Genomic DNA, 12,510 nt, shown 5'->3' with positions numbered 1-12,510 from the left:
TCCTGCAGTACTCGAAGCAACTAACCGCGGGTGTCTTAAGATAAATTCCGAAAAAGGAGCAACCGCAAGTAGGTGGAGAGTCAGTTGTCGATCTAATTTATTTTCGCTCACTGGACAGGCGCACGTGTTCGAGAGCTATGAGTAAGTTCATCCTAACGCTGCTTAAAATTGATGTGTTCTCAGAAATTGTGTATTTTTAGATTGAAATTAGGTACGAAAAATGAATATTCTCGCAAAATGCTGAAAATGAAGTTTTGATTATAATTAATTATCAAATACAAAAAGATCTGAATTAGAAATCTTAGTCTGAAATAAATATAAAAGTATAACTAGCGTGCCAGCATAAAATCTTTATTAATCTGTTCAAATATAAATAACCTGTCAATTATACTTTTTCACAAATATCATAAATTTAATATCTCTTATAAAATGAAAGTTCATGGCACTAGCGTCCCTAGGAACTCTAAGTGACACTATTGTCCGATGAAATATGAACTTAATCTAATAATGTGGGTTATGTCATGTATCTTATTTTTTATTATTAATTCTTTTCTATTTTTTGCGTTAAATCCGGAATTGAGAGGAAAATTTTCTTGTCACACAACACAGTTCCGTAAAATTAAAGTTTTAATATTTGCAAAAAAAGATCATGTTTACAAGCGGTTTAAAATAATGAAATAAAAGCACCATTTTGGTTTTAAAAAACTGCAAATCCCCCCTCCCCCCCCCCCCAAAAGAAAATGCTGACATCTGTTTTGGAGTTACAAGCCCGTTTTTCAAAGCAAAAAGGTACGAGCTTATTGGTATAAAATGCATACTTTTCCATTAATTAAATTATTTTTTATGAAGTATATGTAATACCATCACGAAACTCTTATGCTTTATCAACTCTTGAAGAGGAAGTATGAAAGGTTTTTAGAGCGAATTCAATGTGTTCAGAGTACTCCCCTAAACATTCGAGGTAATCTACAATACTTATCAATTAAAATTAATCCTGAACTTGGACTGATATTTGCAATTCAAGTCTTCTGAAATATATTTATTTACGAACTGTTGCGACAAACCCCTCTCAAGATAAAATTCTAACTTGTTATACGGATATCTGTTTTGCGCTTTTCTTTTCTCTACAGAATGCCTTTCCGTCAAACTCTTAATAAATTTCCTAGTATGAAATAAATAAATATATGAACTAAAAAGTAAATGGGGAAAAAATCAACAACTTTGGAAACAGCACAAGTTTACCAAAAACTCCAGTCACATGTTTCGGGAAAGGGGGGGGGGGCAAGGAAGACCTTTTTCATAGCAAAAATTTTTTTAACTTAGGTATGGACTTTATTGGATGTTCTGATTACCTTATAACATCCAAAGCTCACATCTTCTTATATTACAAGTTTCTCATTGCAATCCTCCTCTTCACTGCAATACCCTTCTATCTGCACCTTTTTTTTTTTTTTTTGCAAATTAGTGCTGTTTTAAACGATGTTAAACTTATTAATCACCAAGTGCTTCAAGTTTTTATTTAAAAATAGAAAAATATTACGTATTGCACCTTTTATGCAAATGTTTTCAAAGGAAAATAATTATTTTAAGATGAAATTGTGAAACGCTTCTCATACACCTGGTAAAGCTCGAACTGAGAAAACTGCAGAGAAACATAATACATTATTATATATGCAGGGTGTCTCAGTTAAATGTCTCAGAGCTCCTAGGAGGGGTGGGATGCATCCTGACGACTTGAAATTATATCGCATTGCGGGGTCAGAATTTCTTCCCGAGAAATTCGACATATGCCAGAAGTATTGTGCGAGTTTTGTTGGCAAAAAAAGAGCACTAAATTTAGATTTAAAATAAATATCTAGTACGTTTTTCTCAAATTTTGAGTTGTGTCACTAACCTTGCAAGAGTGCGAGAGATAAAGATATAATTAGAGAGAACATAAGCAGCTGGTGCACAAAAAAGTTGGAGATACATGAGGGGAGGGGGGGGGGTAGGTAGGCGGTGCCTGTACAGGTGACTTTTTCTAAAATTTAATTTTAACGTCATTATTGATTAACAGACCTTTTCTCAAAATGTCCGGGGCACGACCTCAAATATTGGGACAAATGGTCATATGGTACTTCTTTCAATTCGATGCTACATTTTGTAATTATTATAAAATAATAGGAGCCTTTTCTTTTGAATGAAAAGGGGGCAGTTGTCCCCCATACTAGTCGATTATAAATATATGTAAACAGAGAGAGAATCTAGTTGGACGTTTTTATTTTATTACAAAGAGTCAGCTGAATCTAAACTTGTGTGGCGTTTTAGTTAGTGTAAACTAAAAGTAGTGCAAAAAAAATCGTGGCCTAAAGTGAATCAATTAAATGTATCAATCTGCAATGATGTAGTTTAGGAGAACGAAGGGGAAGGGATGCTGCCCCCCGAAATATTTGAATTTCTATGGTAAAAATAATGCAAATTGTTACGTAAAATCGTTCAAAACCACCTTTACTTATGCTGTTGCTTTTTGTGGTCCCAAACCCCAAGTTGAGGCTAGTAGTTTTCCTTCTAATCAATATGTTCTTCCTGTTTTTCCTTTTTTTTACAAAAATAACATTTAAGAAGTAGCAGTTATCACATCGCGTCACTTTTACTATTATAGAGTGACAAGGTAGAAAATACAACACGTGTGTGTGAGCTGTTTGCACCCCAAAAAGATATCTATTCAGAAAGGCTTAGAATGTGATGCGAATAAAAGACTTCAGATACACCCAAGAGAGATAGATGAATACAGAAACAGGTTCGTTGTCGTATCAGTGCATTCCATTAGCCCTCTTTTCTTTGCCACAAACACAATTGTGGAATGTGTAGTTTTATAATAGCAAGATCCACTAACAGCTGGTGAATTTGAATAGAAAATCTTAAGTCAAAAAAATGTAAAAAAAATAAATAAATAAATAAATAAAATAAAATAATAATAAATTTAATCAATGATAAAAAAAAAAAAATCATTAAATAATGCAGTAAAATCTCACTGCAGCAAATACCTATGCAAAGAAATTTTCATTTCAACGAAATAAACATTCAATCCCATTTTTATTTCTAGTATACATTCAACACAAGATGACTGGTTTTTGAAGAAATTGATCAGAGAATATTCTTACTTTTCATTCTGAAGCTGAAAGAGTAAAATATAGTTCCGCTATAGGAAAAAAATATTTAAAATCAGTGAAACATAGTAAAAGACTCTAGGTTTCACGAACAGACATTATGTTTATGAGAACTAAGGAATAGTATTTCTTCCTCGTCAAAAGTATCATCACTTTACCAGTAAAAACTCGACCTGTCTCTTCACCTCAAAACATCTTTAAAGTAAAGTAAATTTCAAGTAAAGTTTATTTTTAGTTAAAGGTAAATGAGGTAATCCTGTATTGCATTTTTTTTTCTTTTTTTCAATATGTTTCAAATCAATATGTGCTGAAAAATTCTTTTTCTTTTTTTTTTCCCTTTAACACATTTAGTTCTCTTCCGGTAATACTTTCCATAAAATTAAAAAAAAAATCTGTTCGGAGTATCCGAAGATTCGGACATGCAAGGTTCTACTGCATATAGTAAACAATCTAGAATGTAAAATAAGAAATAACAACGTCAAAAAGCATGATTGCAGACTACTGCAGACACGTGTTTCGGCGTTACAAGGAACGCCTTTTTCAACGCAGAAGAAATGAGCTTATGGAGGAAAAGACATCCGAAAGCTCATTTTTTTGCATTGAAAAAGGCGTTCCCTTGTAACACCGAAGCACGTGTCTGGAGTAATCTGTAATTTGGTGCTTTTTTGACGTTGTTTCACTTCTTATTTTACTTTTTGACACAAAGACATTTATTTGACTAATCTTGAATGTATTCAAAACGAAGCAATATTCCTACAATTCACGATATATTTTCAATAAATATGAACAAGAAAATTAAATGATGCTTTGATTATACACATAAATTGGATCGATATTAGGAGAAGAATACTTCTTATACGCTCTTTTCGTTATTCCCCTCCGCCTTTTATTCTCATCCAAGCAATTTAGTTTTTATCATGATCAAATTTTCACCGTCACTTGGGACGTTTAGCCTGAATATGAAAAATTAAGAAACAAGAACAAATTTCAATAGTTTGAAAGAAGAAAGGATAAAAATACAAAAATGTATGCTTTCCCCTCTTACTTATATATACACGTATAATATATATGCATTAGTTTAAACATATACTAACACAACCCAGATCTTTTTCGAGTACTAATTCTAATCACAGAAACTAGATTCTAATGCTCGTTCAAGCACGAATTCCCACATTGATTCTTCTACAATAGTTCAGGTTTTCTTTTGAAAAGGGATTAATTCTTTGCTCTTGCTTTTCATGGGTGCAATGTCTGACTGATAAGGTGTATACTGGCTGCGCATGCGCACTTCACAGTAGTCACATTGTTGTATCTACAACGAGAAGGCCTTCATTCTTTGTTGAACATTCGATGCATTTAGAACATTTTTTTCTTAGCGAATACTTATATGCTTCATAATGTCAGACGCAGATTATTCGAGCAACGACAGCTCTGATTATGGTATTTATTCTAATGACCAAGAATCTTCTGATGAAGAAAACAGCGCAGATGACAATTTAGCCAGATAACCCCCCCCCCCATCTCCGCCGAAGGAATACGTACTCCCACGACCCGACAACGATACTTGAGTCGCTAGTCACCATCTTTATTTGGGGGCCCTCCCCTGCTTATATTTTTTATAAGTTTAGAACAGCAATTCTCTCTTGGTGGTTGGGTGGACCGGTGCCAGTCCGGAGGAAAAATTTGCCGGTCCTCAGGGGTTTTTGCTCGTCCTCGATTTAAAATCTATATAAATAAAACATTCAATATATATGTATATGTGTGTGTGTGTATGGCTCCCTATATAAATCCACAGTTTACGTCGGATCTCGAACAATTTGGCAGGGAGGTACTTGAGCACCCAAGAAAGAACGTAAGGGGGTTTTCGAATGCGAAAAAAAAAAAACCCTTTGAATTCTAATAATAAGATCCAAAAATGGTGTTTTTCTATAATATGAGGGCAAAAAAATGCTCACAAAAATTAGAATAAAATATCCACGGAAACCACTGATTTTTCTGCATCATTTGTTCCAATGTCCCAAGGTGATTAGAACGTGAGTTACAACTGTTTTTAACTAATTTCAATCTTAAAATGTAGGTAAGCCTTCAATTTGAAATTCGTTGCTGCTTACGGTCATTGCTGAACAATTTTATAAAAATTAGTAGCGTGACGAAAATCATTGAGAAGAGAGATCTGTTGAAGTTTTTTTTTTTTTCTCGAATACGAACAAAAAAATTCTACCTTTTGTTTTGAGGCTTTTTCAATAATTGGGGAATTTAAAAAATTTTTATTTTGGTAACTTTTTCTCGCTTCGTCAGGAAATTTTGCAGATTTTTAATATTATTTATCCTGATCGTTTGACATAACTTTTACTTTCGAGGCAGACCGATTGAAGCCCGGGTGACGCAGCTATGAAATAAACAAATTAAAAAATCTTTATTCAAAAACAAATAAAGAAATAAATGTAAAAGTCTAATAATATCCTATGTAACGGTTTTTGCATGAATTTGGTGACTAATTTTCAAAATTGTCTGATTTTTCTCAAATGCTTACTTACTTATGGATAGTTGTTACAACAATTAGCTATCTACAACCTTTGCTATAAAATGTTTTGCAACAAATCTCTAATATGTAGTAAAAAAAAAAAACTCGACTGCTCACTAACTTTTTCCACAACAATCCGCAAGTCAAAAATTTCCCTTTTTTTGGAGGGAAAAAAAACAAAAAATATAAATAAAAGGAGAAAAAAAAGGGGGGGGGATTCTCCGGTCAGATTAAATTTTTAGCAGATTTTTCAGGTTCTGCCAGTCATTTTCTTTTTTTTTTTCATATAAAAAAATAATAATAAATAAGGCAAGAAAAATAACTAACCAGTCCCCGAGTTCTTTTAAAAAGATGTTGCCGGCCCGCGGGTCAAAAAAAGTTGAAAGAAAAATCAATTTAGTGCTTTAGGTACGCAGTCACTGGCGTAATCAGAATTACCATCTGGGAACTGGGCCGTAGCCTACGGCTCCTGCTTTTGAAATGCTCCCAAGTGACTAAGATTTTGATTTAGCCAATGGCTAAATCCAGTGGTGCAAATGGCAACCCCGTGGTGCGGGAGGGGGGCGCAAGAAGTATGAGGGCGTATGTTCAGAAAAATAAGCACTATGTTGAAATTTAAATCTTGCGGGGGGGGGGGGAGAGCTTCAAAGTCTATCTACGCCCCTCTTCCCATATTTTAGTTGGATCCTGCATTTGATTTTGATTTCAGTTACAGTTGAGGTAAACCTAACCTGACAGCGTCGTGATGTTATCATTAGGATCTGCTCAGCCTTCAAAATGCTGCCAGGTTAGGTTTGCCCCATCTACAGTTACATTTTGTAAGCAAACTCTTCTTCAATTGTAAGTTTGTAGATGTAGGTTCCAAATGACAATATAACATATACGAAGCATTCAAGTTTATCGTTTAAAAAAAAAATACAATTGCTATTGAATTTTTTGCCGGCTTGAAATTATTAATATAGAACAGGATAAATTATAAATTTTCAGTCTGAATTTCATTGCTAGAAAACTTTGGTTTTAAGTTGGTTGGAACCAAGGAAACACTAGCACACCCAAATAAATGGATATGACTCAAGCCATACGTGATGAAAGTTAATGCCCCACCTTTTGACTATCATATTAAAATTTATGCAGCAAAACTACAAACCGTTAGTTTGAAAAAAAAATAACATTTCTTATCATAGTATAATCATGTAGCAAATACTAAGCTTCGCAGTTTTAATAAGCAATCTAATTATCCATAGAATATAAAGAACTTCATGTTAAAGTTTGTGGTAAGGGAAAGTTATTTCAACTTCCATCAATTTTTGTTTCTTTTTTAAAATCTTATTTTTTTAATTTTTAAATTAAATTGATTTAATTGCGCAGTTTTAAAAGTTGAACAGCAAATTTCAATAACTAAACTAGTTGACTAGCATTTACAAAATATATAACGTCTGTTTGAACATAAGTAAATATGTCGAAATTTCGTAGTAAAATGCTTAGAGGTCCTTTTGAAGCTAGGAGAATTTCAAAATGGTTTTCAGAACAAACCTAAGAAAAGAGAAAGCCAAAATGAATACATTCCAGCTGTCATCGTCAACCTACCCCTTGCACCTTAGGGACATCGTTCCCTCCCACTCTTTAGAAACCATCGCGAGGTGGATCCCCATAATAGCTAGATTGATCAAGCAGAAGCTCCTTTGTAAAACGAAAGGAGTAGCAACCCAGGAGGTCCCGGAACCAAATGCATTGCTGGGAAGTGAACATTTCTCTTCAAAATGTTTACGCAGAAAATGACCTTTTTTGGCGAAGAAGTTCTCACAGTCAAGAGGTTAACAAGAATCAGCCTAGCTGAACCCGGAGTCAGATGCTGGTTATTACTTTGTATTTGCAAAGAGAAAGTCATTTCAAACATATTGTCAGCACTATGCTAAACTAACGAGTGCGAAAAATTACGTTTTTCAAATTTGAAATACTCAAATACTCAAAAAGGGCTACAGGTTATAACTACTTCAAATGATAGTTTTTTTACTCTTAAAGTTATCTATAAAAACTGAGACACTGAAAATAACTAAACGTGTCAGGTGGAAAAAAATTATATTCACTGTTTTGGCTCTCCTGAAAAGTGCCAATTTTCATATTCATTAGTTTAGCATGGTGCTGATGATATGTAACAATGCTAAGCAAGTCACTTAATTTAGAGAATAACTACTTACTCACAACTGATGTAAAACTTCTTGGCTTTCTGGTTATATGGCTGGTTGATATGCAATCATTCTTTGATTTAATTTGCTTTAATTTTTCCTTTAGCGTAGAGACTTGCAATCGCATGTAATCAAAACTTGCCATATGAAGAGCCTGAATCCAAGAATCTCTTTCTGCTTCAGATGTGGCACTGAGCTGTTGTCCTAATTCCTCATTTTGAAATACTAATTTTGAAAGAAAAACAAAGTCAAATAAAGCATTTAATTGAAAACAGAAAGTTACTGAACAAATTTGTAGGAAAAATGAAAACAAAGAAATCAACAATTGATAAAGCAAGTGAAAATAATCTTAGCTCACTGATTTTAACAGCATGTCACAGAACGCTGTCATGGCATACATGTTCATAGCTTTTACAATTTGTGTTGATAACAGAAATATTTTCCAGACATGTAGGCAGTAGGTCAGCATTTTGTAAGCAAATGTTTGGTCTAACATGTTTCACACTTCTTTGGGACATATATAAGTTCAAAAAAGAAATTAGTGCTATTTTTTTAAGGAATGAAAAAAACTTTCTGTGCTTAAAATTTTCCCAAAACCAAAACATTTTGCCCAACATTTCCTCAAACTGTACAGCGTGGGGTGTGGGAACTTCCTTTTTTGAAAATGATATTTTAAAAAATTCATACCTAAAAATTGTTTATTATAAACTTTTTACTGTCACACATAATAGGAGATTATGCTTTACACTGTTTAGAAAACAATATTTTGTAACTTTTACTCTCTATCGTCAATGCACTTAAGCAGTCGAACTCGGAAGTTTTGGAAATTCTTTGGAGCATGTTTACCGGTATATGGGTCATTTTCCCTAAACAGCGCAATTTGGACAGGGCAAGGAATGGCATTCACTGTGCCAGGGGAATGACACTTAGAGGAAATAATGCGTTTTACTGACGATATTATAATTTATGTGGGAAAAGGAAACACTACTTTTATGAAATTGAAAAAGATCCAATATCGTGGTGTCCAAAAAGTAGTTATTGTGGTTATTTGTTTCCCTTACATTTTACAGGGGAAGGATGACAGGGGAATGACAAAAATTAAAGTTAACTTATATATTGTGATAACTGCAAACAACAAATATCAATGTCACTTAAAGTAAGGGGGGGGAACTCTATACAAACAAGAGTCAATCATTCATTGAGTGATTATTACAAAATTAAATGAATTATCAAAGACAGGGTAATGACAGTCATTAAAAATACTTATCAAGATTTAACTTGATATCAACCGAATATACTCGACACCGTATATTTATTCAAAAAGAACTAATTAAGATTATTTCTATGATGAGACCAGAATTCAAAGATTAAATTATGAGTTAATACAACTATTACCAGGTGTGAAAAACATTCATTCCATTCTTCGACAGGGGAATGACAAAAAATCAAAGGACATTTTTTACTATTTTTTTTTTAAATAATGCAAACCTTGAAGAATTTTTTTTTTCTATTTTACAACATTGCATAACACTTCTTAAGAGGTTAAACAACATTTTCTGTACAAATATGCATGGCTTCCTGAATCTTTAGAGCTGATTTTGCTTTAAGGTGGAGGTAGGGACACACAGGGGAATGACATTTATCATGTCAAAAAATTATTTAAATGTATAATAATAATAGAGTGTTTGTTTTAACTTATTTTACAAACATAAAAACATGTTGTTAAAGCATTCTAGCGTCAGTTTTATTTCTATACTAGTTAGTTTGTTATTTTTGGAGCAAGGACAAGAATTTAGCAGTTTAGAGAAAATGACCTATATAGGCAGTTTTGGCTTTGATGCAGTTCTTCAGCTCCTGCAGGGTTCGTGGACAATCATTACAAACCTGTGATTCCTGATAACCTTACAGGAAATACAGGGGGCTAAATCAGAAGAGCGTGCAAGCCAGTTTAAATCCTTATTCCGATCAAGCGCCTGTTAGAAAAATACTCTTCCACAGTAAAAGTGCAATGTTTTCTCAACCAAAACATGATGGCAACTGAAAGCATGATGTAACATAACTTCATATTCAGATCTTTCCGTTAACCCTCTTCTCACCACTCTGTAATGCTCCACACTTTTTGTGTGCCAAATTCAAAAATGGAAGTTCCTGCACCCCACCCTGTATTTACCTCATACTTAAAGAGATATTATGAGGGGAAATTTAGCAATCTCATACATTAGCAATAGCATAAATATGTTGACACACCTAATGAATGGCAGTTGTCAAATTTCTTATGCAAAAAGACAAAAGGCTGAACAAGTTTTTTTTTTTTTTTAATACCAACTTTAAAATTTCATAATTTCTTAAAAACTCAATGATATGTCTATACATGACACCAAATTGTCTACCAAGTAATCATTCTAAAAGATAAAAAATTGTTTCTAAAGCGCAAACATTTTCGACGAACCTAGTTTGAATGTTTAGACATATGTTGCACTCCTCGCTTTCTTATCTTCATTGGATAGGTATCAGCCTAGATCATGCTGCTCATTATTAGTCATTGGCTCATTGGCTGCCTCATTAAGGAAAGTTTACAAGCCACGTTACAAATCAAAAGCAGGTCCATGATAACTACACAACTCTTAGTCAATCCTTGGACTACCTCAATTCTTATACATAAGTTTTCTCACCATTTTGTAAAATGAGAATAATTTGGCTTCTAATGTGCTAGATGCTAAAATTAATGTAAAGATGATAGGTATAAATTAACAAGAACGATATTTCTTACAGTAAAATATGCTTACATAGTTCAGTGTTCTTTTGTGACATGTATTGTTCATTGTGTTTGATTCAGTGCTACTAACTAACTAAAGAGCACAAGATCAGTATTCTGATAAGAGCAATAGTTGAAAAGTATTCATACCACTGCTTACACATTAACGAAACAGAGTTTTCTTGTGAGCAAAAATATATTAAGTCATCTCTTTTCATAAATGTCATTATTATTTGAACAGATTTTATTTCCCAAACAACTGTTTTATTCCTTTTTAAACCCATAAAAGGGTCAGGGATGTGACCAAAAAATCAAAAATTGTCTGAGAAAAACAACAGTTCACCTCAGAAATATAAACTTATAGGGAACTTAAGCCAGGGTCAGGACAAACAGATGTTCAGTATTATTAGTGACATTTCTAGCAAGGGGTCAGTCATCATAATGGGAGATTTTAATTTTCCAGGAATTGATTGGAATAATTTTTACCATAGTAATAGCAGAGAAGAGGAATTTTTGAAAGTAATTGGTGACTGTTTCTTAGATCAAATTGTAACTCAGGGTACTCGACAGGACGCGATTTTGGATCTAGTTTTCTGCGACATTGAAGGATCTGTTCAGGGGTTATGTGTAGGGGAACACATTGGAGATAGTGACCACAACAGTATTAGGTTTGGGATTAAATTCGATATGCACAAAGTAGAGAATTTTAGGTTTGTGCCCAATTTCAGAAATACTGACTTTGTGGCACTTCGGCAGAGTTTGAAAGCAGTTTTTTCTTCTGAATTGGACAAAAGCGATGTGAATCTTCAGTGGGCAGAGTTTAAGGAAAATCTAGTGGATATGGTTAGGGATCATGTTCCTTTGAGGAGAAGGGGTGTCAACACTAAAATTTGGCCAATGTGGTTCTCCAGGGAAACTAAAGACGCTCTAAATTACAAGCAAGCTGCTTTTCATAGGTTTAGAGAAACAGGTCACAGTGCAGATAGGCTCCAATATTGAAAGGCAAGGCGTAAATTTAAGTATTTTGTGCGAATTCAGAAAAGAGAGTTGGAGCAAAGACTGGCAGATAACATAAACAGGAATCCCAAAAGGTTTTTTGCATACGCTAATTCGGGGAAAGTTCGAAATAGTCATATTTGGCCACTGGTTGATGAGCACGGAATTTTAATTCAGGACGATAGTGATATTGCTAATGTTCTTAATAACTTTCTTCGAGTGTTTTTAACGATAACTGTATTTCAACAGTTGACACCAACAAGACACAAGCTATAGTACACCTTGAGGACTTTGTATTTTCCAGGGATCACGTTTTACTTTATTTGAAAAATATTAAAGAGACTAAGGCTCCGGGACCAGATAATATTTATCCTAAAATTTTAGTTGAATGTGCAGAGGAATTAGCAGATGTAATCGCAAACATTTTCAATGCTTCTTATAATTTGGGGACAGTGCCAGAGGACTGGAAGCTGGCTAACATTACACCGCTCTTCAAGAAAGGGTCTAAAGGGAGTGCGGGAAATTATAGACCTGTGAGTCTAACTTCGGTGGTTTGCAAAATTTTTGAAAAATTGATGAAAATTAAGATAGTAAATTTTCTCGAGACTAATAATCTACTGTCTAGTTTTCAGTACGGTTTCAGGAAAGGTAAATCTTGTGCAACTAATTTATTACATTTCTATGACAGATTTACCATGGCTTTGGACAATAAGAAGACTGTAGATGTTGTTTACATTGATTTTCAAAAAGCTTTCGATAAGGTACCGCATGTTGCTCTACTTAGCAAATTAGCTGATATAGGAATAGGAGGGAAAACTTTCATTTGAGTAAAAAACTGGCTGACCGGAAGGAAACAAAGAGTAGTTGTAAGGGGAAATTATTCTAATTGGAGTGAGGTCT

The 12,510-nt window shown here is 33.7% G+C and overlaps 1 protein-coding gene across 1 annotated transcript in view; it reads right to left on the bottom strand.

Moving 5' to 3' along the window:
* LOC129218707 (inositol polyphosphate-4-phosphatase type I A-like) overlaps window positions 1-12,510 on the bottom strand; it is a 161,656-nt gene that overhangs the window by 124,430 nt on the left and 24,716 nt on the right. Inside the window, exon 5 of the mRNA XM_054853029.1 lies at window positions 7,872-8,084. Within this exon, the coding sequence (XP_054709004.1) occupies window positions 7,872-8,084 (213 nt within the window). The remainder of the gene's footprint in view (window positions 1-7,871; window positions 8,085-12,510) is intronic.

This window comes from Uloborus diversus, chromosome 3 (genome assembly GCF_026930045.1).
Source record: "Uloborus diversus isolate 005 chromosome 3, Udiv.v.3.1, whole genome shotgun sequence".
NCBI classification, from domain to species: domain Eukaryota; kingdom Metazoa; phylum Arthropoda; class Arachnida; order Araneae; family Uloboridae; genus Uloborus; species Uloborus diversus.
The sequence above is the reverse complement of the archived record's forward strand: the minus strand, read 5'-3'. Positions and strand labels throughout refer to the sequence as shown.